The sequence below is a fragment of the Mesoplodon mirus genome (assembly GCF_964341445.2).
Source record: "Mesoplodon mirus genome assembly, chromosome: 11".
NCBI classification, from domain to species: domain Eukaryota; kingdom Metazoa; phylum Chordata; class Mammalia; order Artiodactyla; family Ziphiidae; genus Mesoplodon; species Mesoplodon mirus.
In genome coordinates, this window is record NC_138987.1 from 86,016,173 (window position 1) to 86,034,171 (window position 17,999).

The window sequence follows — 17,999 nt, forward strand, 5'->3', positions numbered from 1 at the left end:
TATAGAAGTGATGTTTTTTCAGATTTTCTTTTCATTGTGGGAAAATGTACTTAATGAAATTTACCATTTTAACTGCTTGTAAGCATACAGTTCAGTGGCATTACGTGCATGGCATTACGTGCATTTGCACTGTTGTGCAGTCATCACCATTATCCATCTCCAGAACTTTTTCATCACTCCAAACTGAAACTCGGTACCAGTTAAACCCAGTCCTCCCTTCCCTGCAGCCCCTGGTAACACTATTCTGCTTTCTGTCTCTGTGAATTTGACCATTCTAGGTACCTCATTTAAGTGGAATCATACAATATTTGTCCTTTTGTGTCTGGCTTATTTCACTTAAGCATGTCTTTGAGGTTCATCTGTTTTGTAACATGTATCTTTTTAAGGCTGCATCATAGTCCATTGTATGTATATACCACCTTCTCTTTATCCATTTGTCTGTCAGTGGACATTGGGTTATTTCACTTTTTGGCTTTTGTGAATAATGCTGCTACAAACATTGTGTACAAATATCCATTTGAGCCCCTGCTTCCAGTTTTGGGGGGTATATACCTACAAGTGGAATTGCTGGTTAACATGGTATTTCTGTGTTTAATTCTTTGAGGAACTACCGTACTGTTTTACATCGTGGCTATACCAGTTTACGTTCCCAAAAAACAATACATAAGAGTTCCAAGGAATGATATGTTTCTTGATAGCATTCTGGGAACTTAAGAAATTATCAAGTAGACAATATAAATCATTTATAATCTCACTAGTCAGGTTAAATACTGTAACATTTAGATGTATTGTTTTTCAACAAAATTTTTTAACGTTTTATACATAATGTTTGATAATTTGATTTTTAAAAACATAATGTAGATATAGAGTATAGACATTGTTAAGTAAATTCTATGTTGTAAATATTCTATTTTTAATACTGTTCTGTATTTTATTGTTTTGAAGTGACATTAAACAATTAACACTTTTAGTGTTGGTGTTGAACTTTTAGTCTGTCTCCATTTTTAAATTGTAAAAAAGGTTGCATTGAACATCTTTGAATCAAAAACTTTGTGTGCGTCTCTGATTATTTCCTTAAGATAAGTTCCTGTAAGTGGAGCTATTTGAAACGTTTTTAAAGTATAAAAGAAAAACTTCCATTTGACCTTTTCCAGGCAGCTACTCTTGGTATTTTGGTATATTTCCATCCATTGCTTGTTTTTATAAACTTGACTAGATTCTATTGTGCTTAATAGTGAGGTCTTGCTGCCTATTCAGTAAAGAAGTGGATGGCAGGAGTGAGGAACTTATTCTATGGTATTTTCCTGTCCTTTGTAGGATATAGTGAATATGGCCTTTGCTACATACTAGCACTAACAGCGGGGTAACAAGATTAGGTTCTTTTCAAACTTTAAAGAAATGGTTTTCCTAAGTATGGCATCCTCCCATCCACCACTAAAAACTTTACAATTTATTTAAATATAAATATGAAAAAAAATAGTGACAGATTTTGGCTTTGTCTCATGACTCATTCTCACAGCTTAAGGGTTAATAATAAATGGTAACAATTTAAGTTATATTAAATGCTAATCCAAATGTTCTTTACTAAGAGACAAAGGTGAGGGTTTCAGAGATGTTACGGAACCTTGCCTCAGTTCGGTATAGTTATTTTTGGAATGCATAAGTGAGTTATTCTACTTAACAAGACTTTAAGCTTTCTCAGTAGGCTATGATTTTAAAATAACTGAGTAATGACATAGATAAATTTTATTTAAGAGGAGATGATTATTTTGAATCATTGCCTTTACAATATTGTGCCCCTTTCAAATAACCCACCTCTTCTATTGTTCTACCCACATGTCGAACTATATGTGAAATGCCTCTGAAGTTGCCTTCAGACCGTTCATTGATTTGGATTTGATGGCTTCCCTTGTGGCAAATCACTTTCCTTTTGTTGTTCATTTCAGTATGGGATATTGCTAGAAAATGTGCTGTTTCTGAAGACTGGTACCTCCCTTGCATCAGCTGCAAGCTTAGGAACTCTGGAGTGTGATCCCTGCTCAATACTATGTGCTCTTGAGATATATTATAGTAATAAGCCCTCTTTGTTACGGATTATTGAAATCTTTCACTTTTCAATCTCATCTCCAATAATACAAGTCATGTGTTGTCCATGCTGGCAATAGAGGTGATATAATTTTGAACAAAAACATGAAAAGACCCTGATTTATTACAACTAGCTCTATTTTCTTATACTCTTAGTCAATCAGGACTTTATCTAAGGTACGACGATACTGACTTTGTAGCATAGTTTGACATTAACATCTCTGTTATGTAGGATTTGATCAGGAAGCAGAGCCACTATGAGAGATGTAAGGGACTAACTGTAGGGATTCTGCTTGGTGTGAATATGGGAAGTGGTTAAGCTCTTTCTTTCTGTCTGTTGCCTGCGTGTCTGGAGCTGGACCCAAAGCTGGCGGAGCCAGCAGTTAGGAAGAGAAGATACATATGCAGTGGGGAATGCCCAAACGAACTGCCCCCCACGAAGATGGATCTTACCGGAACCTAGATCAGTCCCTTATTGCCTCAAAGCCTCCAGTGTAGGTGATGCAGGACCTGTCAAAATGCTCACGTCCTTCCCCGTGGAGTTGCATATGACCTGGCTGCGTGTTCAGAGAAGCCAAGGGAGGAGAACCGACAGGATCTAGAGGAGCTGCAGGCCCTGCTGTTTCCCTAAGGATATCTAGCAGCAGCTGGAATCATGGACCCAGTTGCTGCCCCAACGCCAGTGAGGTCACCAGGCCTGACCTTGCACTGACCTTCTTAAATACGGAAAATATGGTGACAGCTTCACTTCCACCTTCTAAATCTCTGGCTCCCCAACATGATACAGCTGTCCCTGGTCCAACCAAATATACACTGATCCTCTCCTCCAAAGAGGACAGGAATTCTTTGTATTCATCTTTGGGTGATGCTCATTCCTCTTCTTGCTGAATCACATCCTTCTTGATAATCTTCTAACTTAAATCCTGAGATACGAGGTTAGCGACTATTAACACTTTTTATTTTAGAATTTAGGTGAATGGGAGCAGGAACATCAATCAACCCATCCATCCATCCATCAACCGACCAACCAACCAACCAACCACCAACAAGAAAAACCCAAATTTGGCTTATATAGGAATATCAAAATAAGGGAGAAATGCTTATAGCTATTACAGTTCTTGGTTCTCACCTGATCATGTGGTCATAGCTATGATTTTATAACTGCCTTTTCAACTTCTCATTCCATATCCTTTTGTTCTCAGCAAGCACCTCACCTGGTCACGGGGCCTTGCCTGGTGGGATTTGCCTTAGCAGTTTGCTTGTAATGAGTTTTTGTAGTTTTCCATTAACTCTAATCAGAGGACATGGGAATACCAAAAGACAGCCTAGAGGATCCCCTCTATTCCAGACACACTTCTCTGCAGTGTCATAGCAATCCAATTCCCTTTAACAGTCAGGATCACTCACCCCAGCCAGTCCAGTAACCCCCTTCTTTGCCTGTTGATTTCCTGTCATGAGGAACGCAAACTGGCCAAGTGGTAGTCAACTCCAGTTAAATGGAACCGTTGCTTTTTCTCCTGGTAGACGAGTTCTTCCTTGCTAACAGACCTCTAGACCAGCAGAGTCCAAAGTTTCAGGGATGGGAAGCAAACGTTTCACTCGTGGATCCTGGCAGTGGGAAGAGCACTACTCACTGTTCTGATAGGTAAGCACACTTATCTGCCTTCCACTTGGTCTTTCCTACCTTAATAGTCCTTACTCTTGGGTCAGGACACCTGTGTGTGAACTCAGCCAGGTGCTGAATATATCTGTTCTAATTATGCCTGCTGGAACTGGGGGAGTAACCACAGAGTAGGTTGGAGGACCTCCTAACCCCCTGTATGATGCACCCAAGCAAAACTGCATTGATCATCGGCTTTGCTTAAGTCCAGTCCCTACTCTGACTGGTGGATCACCATGGCATTTTAGTTCTCCAGGAATTATCAGTTTAGAGTTGATGTCTGGTAATTTCTGAGAAGTTATTTTCCTTTTCCCAATACACAATTACCTTGATAAGTTTCTCTGGAGAAGGATAGTGGAAAGATTTAGCACATAAATTTTTAGCTGTGTAGGAGAGTCCTTTTTCAAAGGGCCCCAACTTCCACTTTATACAAGGGACTCTAGGTCTATAAACTGGCCATTTCTGGGAACTGGTTGAAGGACTATGACTCCATTGTGGTGATTCAAATCAGGCTTGTGTTTCCCAGAATCAGGCCTTTGTATTCTGCCTGTACAGATCAAGTCATCTATTTCCATTTCAGACATCATGATCAGCTAGCTACTGCCGAAGATCTCTGTGAGTCAGACTGTTCTACTCTATTGCCCGGTATGGCAGCCGCATCTACCTTTCCTCTGGTCGTGAACTGAATTGCCAGCATTTAGCCCCCATGTCTTAGAATCCATCATTCTCGTTGATTCAGGTAGTCTAGTTCAAAGGCAGTACTTCCCATGGTCATTCCTGGCTTACAGAGAACAGCCACTCCAGCCCTCTTCCCGGATGCTGGGGCTCCCCTCATGAATGCATTTCTTTCAGACTTGGTGAAGGGAGGATCCTCTGGGTCCTCCTGGGGGGCCGGACCACGGGAGAGTGGACGATCAACCCACCTGATAATCCACTCTAGCACTCGCATCTCCCTAAGCCTCAGGTTTCCCTCCTTTAGAGCATACCCAGGAAGTCCTAGCCTTTCCACTTCATTGGCACCTACACCTGTGTCATTCCACCCCAACTTTCTGATATTCATCTTTGGGACTAGCTAAGTAAATTATTAGAGCCACTCCTGGCCACTATATTTAGCACACTAAATCTAGAATTTCTTTCTTTTTTTTTTTTTAATTTTGTTGTTGGACTATGTCCTGTCTTTTTTTTTTTTTTTTTTTTTTTTTAATAAATTTATTTATTTATTTTTGGCTGCGTTGGGTCTTCGTTGCTGCCCGGGCTTTCTCTAGTTGCGGCGAGCAGGGTCTACTCTTCATTGTGGTGTGCGGGCTTCTCGTTGCAGTGGCTTCTAGCTCTAGGCGTGCGGGCTTCAGTAATTGTGGCACACGGGCTCAGTAGTTGTGGCTCGTGGGCTCTAGAGCGCAGGCTCAGTAGTTGTGTAGCACGGGCTTAGTTGCTCTGTGGCCTGTGGGATCTTCCCGGACCAGGTCTCGAACCCGTGTCCCCTGCATTGGCAGGTGGATTCTTAACCACTGCGCCAACAGGGAAGTCCCTAAATCCAGAATTTCTTATTGAGTCCACACCAGTAAATTTGGCTTCATTCAATATTATATGCTGTCCACCTTGATTTAGTAGCCTTAGGACCTATTCCCACGTATACTCTCTAGTTTCTGGTGATAGATATTGGCAAATGCAACTCTTTTGGTGTGTTTCATGTTTTCTCACAGTTCACATTTTTATACCTCATCCTCTGGGGCTTCGTGGGTCTTGTAGCACTGGAAGGTGGTGGGGGCAGATCCTTCGAGTGATTAGCGTGCTCTTGCAGGGCATCTACCTTAGGAAAGACCGTAACAGGCAGGAGGAGGCTGTTTCAGAAAGGGGAGGGGGGGCAAAAAAGACTTGGCAGAATTAGTGGCTCAAGGTCCCCTGCTTCGTTGGAATCTGCCCATATGTTCCCATCCCGATTTCAGGGTCTTACTCCTTCCAAATCAATGTCCTAACTTTAACAGAAGAGTCCCTGCGAGGTTGGGAATTCAGTTTGTATCATAATTCAGCCACCTGCAGAATTTAAACTTGTTAGTCTTCAGTAATCTCAGCACTGTAGCTCCAGGAGATAAGGGTTTTGTTTAGGACAGTCATAGAAACTTTGAGGTCCCTTTATGGACACCCTGCATCTCTCTCATCAAGTGCTCCAGCATACTGGGAAGCAACCAACCAACCTCATTATTCTTACAAAAATGTTCTGTGACAGCAAACACTTGGTCACCCAGAGCATTGCCTTCTCTAGATACTTAATTTCTGGTGTCTATAGATGATAATTTAACTTCGTCTACTGCATGCTGTGCAATACCATTATCGCTTCTACCACTGCAAAGAGGGGTCATTAATGCCCTTAAATCTAATCAGATCAGAGACTCAATTCCACGTGGCCCAGAAGCGATTCAGAGAACGCATTAAGGTTCTGTTCCTCTGGGACAACATTTGGCATTGGTCAGGGTTCCATCAGAGAAGCTGAATCATTATGAGTGTTATAAGGGATTTATGCCAGGGATTAGTCTCTACATGATCATGGGACCTGGTGAAGAAGTGCGTTGCTGGTCTGGAAGTCACAAGAGCCAGCAGCAGGGTCAGGAGGATGGATGTGGCATGTGGGAGGATAAGGAAGAGCTGAAACACACTAGGACCAAGTAGAACCTGTGTGTCATTGGGACTCATGTGGTGTGTCACTGTCCCCAAGGCTCTGACCTCCAGGACGCTGGTGCCCTGCGGAAGAGCTGGTGCACTTGCCGCAGAAAGTTGCATGTGAACCCAGCCAAGGATTCAAAGAAGCTGCAAAAACTGTGGGTAAACCTGCCTCTGCTTCTGCCCCCTGTCAGCAAGGTGAGCCAGCGGATCAGCGACAACGGGAGTGAGCTGCAGCAACACCTGACCTTATGCCAGCCTCCTGACTGTAAACCTGGCTGCTGTTTCATTTCTACAGACTTCCCTGGTGGCCAGCCCTAACCAAGAATCATGCAGGCAGTTGGTACAATACAAAGCCACCGGAGCATCCTATTTTAAATCATAACTGTAAGATTTCATCTCATGAAAAGGCATTAAGACTGGACACTGATTGGGAATTCCCTGGCGGTCCGGTGGTTAGGACTCTGTGCTTTCACTGCCGAGGGCCAGGGTTCAATCCCTAGTCAGGGAACTAAGATCCCATGAGCCATGCAGCATGGCCAAGAAAACAAACAAACAAACAAAAAATAAAACAAAAACTGGACACTGATTAATGCAGGCAGATGTTTTAGAAAACACCAATCTATAAAATTTTTCTAGCTTCCACTGATGTGATGTCAAAAGAAATCTCACTTTGACTTTAATGTTTGGCCTGATTAGAGTCATATGTTAAGGCTTCTTTATAAGTTAGCATGCTGGCCTTGTAATGCCAGTTCCAGTAGCATGCTTGATTTCTCTCTTTACTGTGACATCATTGTGTTTATAGTCACCGACTCCTTACCATGTCACAGTATGAACCCAAATATGAATGTTTTTGTAAAATGATAGCTAAGTAGTTAGGGTATGACTTTTAAATAACTTGCTCTTGCATCAGAGTCTGGTCACTTTACTGAAATGACTTAGGAGATGGTTTTACCACTGCCCTACAACATAATAAAAAAATTATTATTGATTAAATGCTTAACTGTGTGCCAGGTACTGTGTTAAGAACTTTCAATATACTATCTCATTTAATTTGTTATAGCAGTTCTATGAAAGCTAGGTGTTAATATTATCCCTATTTTACAGATAGGGAAATTGAGGCTCAGTTAAGTATAAGGTACTTAGCCTGAGGTCACTCAGCCAGTAAGAGGAAGACCTAAGATTTAACTCGGGTCTGTGTGGCTCCAAAACACATGCTCTTAACTACTCTCCTATACTACGATAAGTATATAATTTTGATGGTGAGGAATACCCAAAAATCAATAATAAGGGAACCTAAAGTTGTGATTAACTCTGTCTGGTCATTATATCTTTTTTCCTCCCTCGTAGCTCTAAGTGAGGAACTGGATTCTATAACCAGTGAGCTACATGCAGTAGACATTCAAATTCAAGAACTTCTGGAAAGGCAACAGGAGCTTATTCAGAAAAAAAATGTCCTAACAAAGAGAATAAAGCAGTGTTTAGAGGATTCTGATGCTGGGGAGAGCAGCGAATGTGATTCTTCACCTGCCTCTTGGAATAAAGAAGGTTTGCTCTTTTTTTGTTGTTTTTCTTTTTATCTTTGCCCGTTTTGTCTCTTCTCAGTTCTATGAACTGGAATTAAATCATTGTGCCTGGGTCAGTGCTTTCTAGTAGCTTAAGAGTTGAAACTAGCCATTCCTTAAGTGGCAGGGGAACTTGGAGACAGACATTCTTTACCCATGTTCTTTTTAAATGAAGCCTTTATTATTCAGAATGTATTATTTTGTCCAAATATGGTTTCAGCAACATTAATCGGTGCTTGGAAGAATAAGATATTTATTTAACTCAGTTTTTTAGGTTTTAACTAGAAAAAATTAAACAGTTGAGAAAAAAATTCAAACTCGTTAAAGGGTAGTTAACTCGTTAAGGCAGCATTCTCCTGCCCTGGTGAACAAACCTTTCTTGATTCAGGATCTTGCCAAGCATCTTGTTTATCATTAATTGTGGAATACTATAACTCTCGAAAGAATTTAATTGCTTTTGTGGGCCTTTTTTTCCAGTGTTCATTTTTATACAAGATATTTACACCAAAAATTTCAGGTAATCGTTAACTTTGTTCATGATAGTTGAGTTTTCTATGATGCTATGAATTTCCTGATGGACATGCAGACTGTTTTTCAAATACCTGACTGAGCACCTTTCTCCTCTGCAAGTTATTTATCACCGGCAAATGTTGTCATTTTTTTTCTGATGTGCTTTTTCTTATGATATATCATTAAATATGATTTTGCTTACCATCGTGAATTAAACAGATCTCAAAATTATTATTATAAAAGTTAAATTGTTCATAGTATTAAAAGTCTTATATATTGACCTGATTCTTCTCTATTATAAAAACGACCATTCACATTTGTGTCTCATTCATAATCCTGAATAGTTCTAATCTATCTGGTTTGTTTTTCACTTTCTAGATTTTCCATGGTCTGGTAAAGTTAAAGATGTTCTGAAAAATGTCTTTAAACTGCAGAAGTTCAGGTCACTTCAGCTGGAAACGATTAATGTAACAATGTCTGGAAAGGAGGTATTTCTCGTTATGCCTACAGGTGGGGGAAAGAGCTTATGCTACCAGTTACCAGCGTTATGTTCAGATGGTGGGTATTAATCAACATTAATTTAACGTGAAGAAACATCATTTCTCTGAATATATCTTTAAGTCTTTAAAAAAAAATGTCTAGCCCTATATTTGCCAAAATCAAGTGCATTTTTGTTTGATTTATCTCTCCACTAATAGACATTTAAAGGAGTCACCTAGAGAGGGAATGTTAAAGACTGAGAGTAATTCATTCTTTTATCTGGTTCCTGAAACATCACTAAAAAACATGTTGGGGCTTCCCTGGTGGCGCAGTGGTTGAGAGTCCGCCTGCCGATGCAGGGGACACGGGTTCATGCCCCGGCCCGGGAAGATCCCACATGCCGTGGAGCAGCTGGGCCCATGAGCCATGGCCGCTGAGCCTGCGCATCCGGAGCCTGTGCTCTGCAATGGGAGAGGCCACAACAGTGAGAGGCCCACATACCACCAAAAAATAAAATAAAATAAAATAAAAACATGTTGTAGGAGAAAAAGCACTAGAAAAGGAGTCAGTAGGCCTGGAGTCGAGCCCCAGGTCTTTGTGGAGTGTCTGCTGTGGTGTTAGGCCCTGGAGATACTGGAGTCAGCAAATGTACGTGGTCCTCGTTTTCACAGAGCTCAGTGGCCAGCAGTGCTTTCTCAAACTTTAATGTGCATAAAAATCGGCTGGTAATCTGATCAACATGCAGATTCTAATTTAGTGTGAGACCCAAGAGCTTGCATTTCTGACAGGCTCTCAGATTACACTGCTGCTGCTGTTTGGGGACTACCAGGGGTATAGAGCAGGGTCAGCAGACTTCTCCTCGAAGAGCCAGTCAGTAAATGGGAGAGGCTCTGCGGTCCGTGAGGTCTGTGCCGACTGCTCAGCCGCCAGTGTAGCAGGAAAGCAGCCACAGACGATAGGTAAAGGGATGGCTGTGGCTGTGTTCCAGGAAAACCTTATTTACAAAAACAAGCAACCGGCCCTTAGTTTGTTGACCCCTGGTCTAGAGAATACAGCTTAATTGCAAGCAATTGCATTAAGGGTTTTGTGATAAAGGTTTTAATAGGGAATTAAGTCAGTGCAAAGATCTGGTCCAGGGGCTGTTAGGGAAGGCCTGAGGAAGTGGCATTTTTTTTTTATTATTTAATTTTTTTTTCATTGAAGTATAGTTGATTTACAGTGTTGTGTTTCAGGTGTACAGCAAAGTGATTCAATTATACATATATATGTATATATATTTTTTCAGATTCCTTTCCCTTATAGGTTATTACAAAATATTCAGTAGAGTTTCCTGTGCTCTACAGCAGGTCCTTGTTGGTTATCTGTTTTATATATAGTAGTGTGTATATATATGTTAATCCCAAACTCCTAATTTATCCCTCCCTTACCCTTTCCCCTTTGGTAACTATAAGTTTGTTTTCTGTGTCTGTGGGTCTGTTTCTGTTTTGTAAATAAGTTCATTTGTATCTTTTTTTTTTTTAAGATTCCACATATAAATGATATATGATATTTGTCTTTCTCTGTCTGGCTAACTTCACTTAGTATGATAATCTCTAGGTCCATCCATGTTCCTGCAAATGGCATTATTTCATTCTTTTTTTATGGCTGAGTAATATTCCATAGTGTGTTTTTGTGTGTGTGTGTGTGTGTGCCTATAAGTGAGAGAACATGCATGGTGTGGGGTATTCAGTAACCTGGAATCATTTTAGTGTGGCAGGCAGTGAAGGGCAAGACATGTGGAAAGAGTCTTTAAAGATATTTTAAAAACTTTTCCTTAGATAAGTGGAAAGCTATTGAAGGGTCCTAAACAGGTAAGAGACCTGTCAGATTTGTGGTTTAGAAGGATAATTCCAGCAGATGGAGGAATTCCAGAAATATTTAGGAGGTAGGTTCAGTAGGACTTGGTATTCATTGGATACAGGACTAGGAGAAGAGATAGTCTAGCTGCCCAGATTTGAGGCTGGGACAGATGGTGAAGTTGTTCACTGAACCAGGGTACCTTGGAGAAGGAACTTATTTGGGAATGGAGAGGGAAGGTGATGAATTTAATTTGGGGCCTGTTGAATTTATGATGCCTGCAAGATATCCAGGTAGTATTGTCCTCTGAGTAGGAGGATGTTTGAGTGGAAAGCTTGGGTCCGAGAGATCTGAGGTTGCTGGGTTGGAGGCTGTTAGTATGCAGATGGCTATTGAAGCGAGTTATATCATCCAGAGCAGCGTGAGAAAAGAAGAGCGCCCAGAACAGAAAGCAGAACACCAAGAGTTTAGGGGTAAACAGAGAAAGAGGGCCTTGCAGAGAAGGCTAAGACAGAGTAGCAAAGTGTAGGAGGGTAGTCGGGAGAGTATGGTGTTATCAGAAGCCTGGAGAAGGGAGTATTTCAAGCAGGGAGTAGTTAATAGTGATGACTGTTGGCAAAAGATCAAATAAAATAAGGACATGGAAGTTCAGTGGACTCAGTGACAAGGGACTCAAATATGACCTTGGCTAGAGCAGCTTCAGTAAAATGGTTGGGTGGAAACCAAAGAGCAATTGTTTGGGAGTGAGTACGAGTGAGGAAGTGGAACCAGTGAAGGGGACACTCCTGGGAAAGAATTGCTATGCAGGGAAAAAGACAGGGGGCCCTGAATTAGGTGTTCAGGGTTTCTTCAAATTTGAGAGAGACTTGACCATGTTTAAACGTAATGAGGGACTTCCCTGGTGGTCCAGTGGTTAAGACTCCGCACTTCCACTGCAGGGGGCTCGGGTTTGATCCGCGGTTGGGGAACTAAGATCCTACCTGCCATATAGGGTGGCCAAAAAATAAGGTAAGATAAGATAAGATGATAAAATAGTAATGAGAAGGTGCCAGTAATGAGAGAGAAAGTGAAAATACAGGAGAGAGGACTAATTGAGAGGGTAAGATCCTTGATTAAGGTCTTAATCTTGAGTATATTTTTTAAACTGGTCTGCTCTCTGCCCTAGGTTCTTTTAAGGAACAAACTACAGAGACATAAGAACGTAGGATTTTAACAATGTAGAATAGCTTTTGTAGCTGCTGCAAACAATTTCAGTTCTCAGAGAAAGGGGATGTATTACGAGAACTTGAGTCAGTCAATAAACCGTTCACTGATTTCTGATCTGACTAAATTAATCTGGTGCAGTAAGTGAATGGATACTCATGTAACTATCATTCTAGGTGATACAAGTTGCTATGTTTTCTTTGGAAAGCTAACTGGATAGTATTTGACTTGATTTATATGTCATTTTACTTAGATTACCAATACTGAATGTTAAAAATGATAGTAAATCCAAATGATAACATCTATCTATATTTTTATAAGACTGATAGGGTGAGAGATTTCTGTTTATCTTATATCTGCTTATTTGGCTTATTGTTTATTCGTGTCTACCTCCTTTATTAATGAGGGTAAGAAATAGGTGGTATATTGCTAAGGCTGCATTGAAAATCAGTCCGAATTGATGGGCAGGGCCGCAAGTTACAGTAAAGAAGGTAAACTCATTCTGGTGGTGATGTAAAATTTAAAGTAGATTTCTTTCTCTTTTAGGTTTTACACTCGTGATTTGCCCATTGATCTCCCTTATGGAAGACCAGTTAATGGTTTTGAAACAATTAGGAATTTCAGCTACCATGTTAAATGCTTCTAGTTCTAAGGTATGCGTCTGTGACTGCCTATTTTGTGTGGTCCGTGAAGTAAGATTAGTTTTTATATTTTTAAATGGTTAAAAAAAATCAAAAGAAGAATAGTATTTTGTGAAGTGTGAAAGTTACATGAAATTCAAATTTCAGTGGCCGTAAATAATGTTCTGATGGAACAGAATCATGCTGGTTCTGTTATGTGTAGTCTGTGACTGTTTTCACACTGTAACGGCAGAGTTGAGTAGCTGTGATATGGACCACAACACCTAATATTTTCTCTCTGGCACTTTACAGGAAATATTTGCTGACTGTTTTATAGTGTCCATTCTAAAATAGTGAGCAAGAATTTCTTATTATGCAATATAATTAAATACAAAAAATGAATTAGTAACAAGGTACCCAACCCCTGTGGAATTTCTTCTGTTTGGGAATGGACTCTCTTACCTTTATCTGTAGAATAAAGCATTTCCAAGATGTTTGTTTTTTAAAAAGCATATTATTGAAAATTTTAAAAATATACAAAAGTAGAGAGAATAGTATAAAAACTGCCATGTATCGTTAAGTACCTTTAACAGTTATCAGCATATGACCAATATTTTTCATCTATATACCCCCAATTTCCCTTCCTGCCCACCCTTGGTTTATTTATTTGAGACAAGTCCCAGACATCATGTCATTTCAGTTGTAGCTTCTTCTTCAGTGTGTATCTCTAACATTTTAAAAAGGTAACTACAATGCCATTATCACATCTAAAGAATTTAGTATTAGTTCCTTAAAACCATCAAATAAAAAGATTTAGATTTCTGTCTCATCAAATGTTGTTGTTATTTTTTTTAATCATGGTCCAGATAAGGTTCATGCATTATGTTGTATTGGTTGATATATCCATAGGTTTCCCTTATTTCTTGTTTGTTTCCCGTGCAAATTATTGTTTAGGTTGGTTTTTTTTGTTTGTTTTTTTGTCCTATACTTTCCTATATTTTGTCTCTTCCTGATTGTATTCTTGTGATGTTGTTTCACTTGTTCCTTTTAGTTAGATCTAAAAGCTTGACTGTATTTGGGCTTTCTTTTCTTTTCTTTTTTTTTGGCAAGAATATACTTTCCCCTGGTATCACTCAGGAGGTATATAATACCCAGTTATGTTTTTGTGACATTAGCTTGATCAGTGGGTTCAGCTTATGTCTGCCTGCTCTATAATTATTAAGTTCTCTGTCACCTTTTCATCTAATGGTTTTTAGCAGCCACCGATGATTATTGCCTACCTTAGAGCATTATTTAATTAGGGGGTTACAAGGTGGTGATTTCTAATTCTCACTTTTTCTTATATTAGCTAGACTTTTTCTGTAAAAAATAACTTTTTCCTTATTAACTCTTTGCAGATTGAAAGTTCTTTCCCTTTCTTTACCAATTTTCAGAAAGAGTTGGTTTTCCAGCATTCTCCGAAGGTGGTCAATAAGTTCTTTTTTTTTTTTTAAGTATCATTGTAAACTTATGGATTTTTAACATGTTTGATGTCTTTTGATCCATAGTTATTATTCTTTTTTTATGGTGAAATAGTCCTATCTTTGAGTAGTGAGAGTCTTATCTAAGGTGGCTCCTAAATCTAGCTCATAGCTTTTGAGTCTTTGCTTTCTTTTATAAGATACTCTGTGCTCATTTTGTATATTTCCTCCCAGCCCTAAAGTCAGCTATGTCTTCAGGAAGCCCTGGTTCTCCTAGTCTTTCCCATATAGTTTTGTTTTATTTAAACTCTTGTGTCATTAAAACTGCTTTCTCATTCACCAAAATGAATCTGTGGAGAACACTGCCTTCTCATATTGCACTTCTTTAAAACTGAAAAAGAGAGTAATAATAATGGAAAGTACAGTTGACCTTTAAACAACGTGAGGGTTGGGGGCCCCTAACCATACACACAGTCAGAAATCTGTGGGTGACTTGTAGTCAGCTCTCCTCATTTCAGGGATTCAACCAACTGCAGATCACGTAGTACTGTAGTATTTACTATTGAAAAAAATCTGCATATAAATGGACCCATGCAATTCAAATTTGAGTTGTTCCAGGGTCTACTGTAGTTAGAAAGTTGTGATAATTACAAGTTCAGGCCATGTCACTACTGCTTGAAGAGTTGCTGAGGAAATAGCCTTATGTTTGCTCCTCTAAGATTTCTGGGACATTTAGGACCAGCTGAAATATTTAATACACTTTGGCCATTTCTTAACAAAACTAGGAATATCTCAAGTTAACAAACTGCTTTTCTGGGATGATTGAAAGTATTTTGACTTTCTATCGCATTCACCACTTCTTTTGGTCCTAGTTAGGTTAGAAGGAAAAAATACAACATCCAGTGTTCTAAATATTATAGAAAATAACAACAACATTACGAACCTAATAGCTGTTAGTTCTTAAGATTTATTCTTATTACATATGTCAGCGGTCCCTGACCTTTTTGGTACCAGGGACCAGTTTTGTGGAAGACAGTTTTTCCACAGACGGGGGTTGGGGGTGGTGGTGGTTTCAGGATGACTCAAGTGCATTACATTTATTGTGCACTTTATTTCTATTATTATTACACTGTAATATATAATGAACTAATTATACAGCTCACCATAGTGCTGACAGGAGGTGAGCTCAGGCAGTGATGTGAGCGATGGGGAGTGGCTGTAAATACAGATGAAGCTTTGCTCACTTGCTGCTCATCTCCTGCTGTGCAGCCCGGTTCCTAACAGGCCACGGACAGGCAGTGTTCTGTGGCCTGGGGGTTGGGGACCCCTGATATATATAATATATATGTATTTCATATTATAAAAATTTAATGAATAAGATACTTCATAAAACCTAAATAGATTATGAGTAGATTTGATAACATCATTAAAATAGCTAGTTCACACATGCATGAAATGATTTCAAATATAATGTTAAAAATTAATAAAACCCACCTTTATCACCATACCTATTGCGTTGAGCTTACATTTTGGCATTTATTGTGAAAAATTTAGAATTATGCCTTTATGGATTAAATGCTTATTGGAGTGTCTTCACATTCATTTTTTTGTTCTCTTTTTTGTCAAATGAGATTATTCTTTTATCAGCAGCCTGGATGTAAGTAAGTAACTGAAATGCTGTTTGCACAGCTGCCATGAAGTTTAGTACTGGGACGTTACTTTGATTTTAATGAAGTAAACATCTGTTGCTAAAACAGCCCCAAGGCTGTTGCTTCTGAGTAATGAATGTCTTCATTTACCACTGAGTATTGCAGTCTGCTAGCTTAGCTCTACTATCATTGTGTCTGTGTTTCCTTTCAATAGGAGCATGTGAAATGGGTTCATGCTGAAATGGTAAATAAAAACTCCAATCTAAAGCTAATTTACGTGACTCCAGAGAAAATTGCAAAAAGCAAAATGTTTATGTCAAGACTAGAAAAAGCCTATGAAGCAAGGAGATTTACCCGAATTGCTGTGGACGAAGTTCATTGCTGTAGTCAATGGGGACATGATTTCAGACCTGGTATGTATGTTGTATCTAGAAAACCCCTTGATGCTAGGGACTCTTTTCTTACTCAGCTTTACATGATGGAAATCCCTGCTTCCATTAAAATTATCTTCTTAGGTCGTTATTACTCATTTTTTCTTGCCTTAATATAAGGGGAGTCAAGAGGCAGAATCTTTGATCTCTTTACCCCTCACCCCCATGGTAGTATTTATTAGTCTAATTGCCTTTATCTTTTGAAATGTGTGCTTATTAGCAAATATTATACCTTGCTATCTTTAGCCATAAAGGTTTACTGACCTCCAGATTCTCCTTCACATCTGTTGAGGAATTTGCATCTGCTTCAAATTTGTCTCTTTTAGTCATCATTCTGGGTGTCTTTAGCACCCACTTCAGGATCTACACCCAACTAACTACTCAGTGTTATAGTTCTATGGTATATTTTAGTAACCTTATTCTTTGCTTCTCCAACAGAATCCTACAGTCATAGCCTGAATCAGATTACTCAGACATGTTCTATGCAAGAAAATCTGAAAATTAAGTAAATTGTTTGGGTTTTTTTGCTGTTGAGTTGTATGAGTTCTTTATATATTTTGTATATTAACTAACCTCTTATCAGGTATGATGTGCAAATCTTTTCTCCCATTCCATAGGTTGCCTTTCATTATGTTAATGGTTTCCTTTGCTATACAGAAGCTTTTTAATTTGAGGCAACCCCACTTGTTTTTTTGTGTGTGAGTTTTTTTTTGCTTTTGTTGCTATTGCTTTTGGCCTCAGATTCAAAAAATCATTGCCAAGACTGATGTCAAGGAGCTTACCTCATATGTTTTCATCTAGGAGTTTTATGGTTCCAGATATTACGTTCGAGTCTTTAATTCATCTTGAGTTGACTTTTGTATGTGGTGTAAGATAAGGGTCCAGTTTTATTCTTTTGCATGTGGCTGCCCAGTGTTCCCAACACCATTTATTGAAGAAACTATCATTTCTCCATTATATGTTCTTGGCTCCTTTGTAGTAACTTCATTGACTGTATATGTGTGGGTTTATTGCTGGGCTCTCTATTCTGTCCTGTTACTTTAGCTATTGCTTTTATTTGTATGTTCTTATACTTTTATTGCTGTAGCTTTGTAATATAGTTTGAAATCAGGAAGCGTAATACCTCCGGCTTTGTTCTTTCTCAGGATTGCTTTGGCTATTTGGGGTCTTTGTGGTCCATACAAACTTTAGGGTGGTTTTTCCTATTTCTGTGAAAAATGCCATTGGACTTTTGATAGGAATTGCACTGAATCTGTAGATTGTGCTGGGTAGTTTGGACATTTTAACAATATTAATTTTCCCAGTTTATGAGCGCAGAACATCTTTCCATTTGTTTGTGTCTTCTTCAGTTTCATTCATCAGTGCCTTTTAGTTTTCAGTGTATAGGTATTTCACCTTCTTGGTTAAATTTATTCCTGGGGATTTTATTCTTTTTTGATCTAGTTTAATTTCTCTTTCTGATAGTTGTTATTAGTGTATAGAAACACAACTGATTTTTGTATTTTGATTTTGTATCCTGCAACTTCGCTGAATTTGTTTATAAGTTCTACAGGTTCTTGGTAGAGTCTTTAGGGTTTTCTATGTATAATATTATGTCATCTGCAAATAGTGAGTTTTACTTCTTTCATTCTGATTTGGATGCCTTCTATTTTGTTTTCTTACCTAATTATTGACTAGGACTTCCAATCTATGTTGAATAAAAGTGAGAGGAGGCATCCTTGTCTTGTTTGTGATCTTAGAGGAATAGTTTTCAGCTTTTCACCATTGAGTATGATGTTAGCTGTGGGCTTCTCACATATGGCCTTTATTATGGTGAGATTTGTTCCCTCTAAACCTACTTTG

At 39.0% G+C, this 17,999-nt stretch overlaps 1 protein-coding gene across 1 annotated transcript in view; it reads left to right on the plus strand.

Moving 5' to 3' along the window:
* Positions 1-17,999, plus strand: part of RECQL (RecQ like helicase) — a 34,729-nt gene that overhangs the window by 2,613 nt on the left and 14,117 nt on the right. Inside the window, exons 3-6 of the mRNA XM_082636072.1 lie at positions 7,754-7,951; positions 8,857-9,036; positions 12,544-12,650; positions 15,941-16,139. Of these exons, the coding sequence (XP_082492198.1) occupies positions 7,754-7,951; positions 8,857-9,036; positions 12,544-12,650; positions 15,941-16,139 (684 nt within the window). The remainder of the gene's footprint in view (positions 1-7,753; positions 7,952-8,856; positions 9,037-12,543; positions 12,651-15,940; positions 16,140-17,999) is intronic.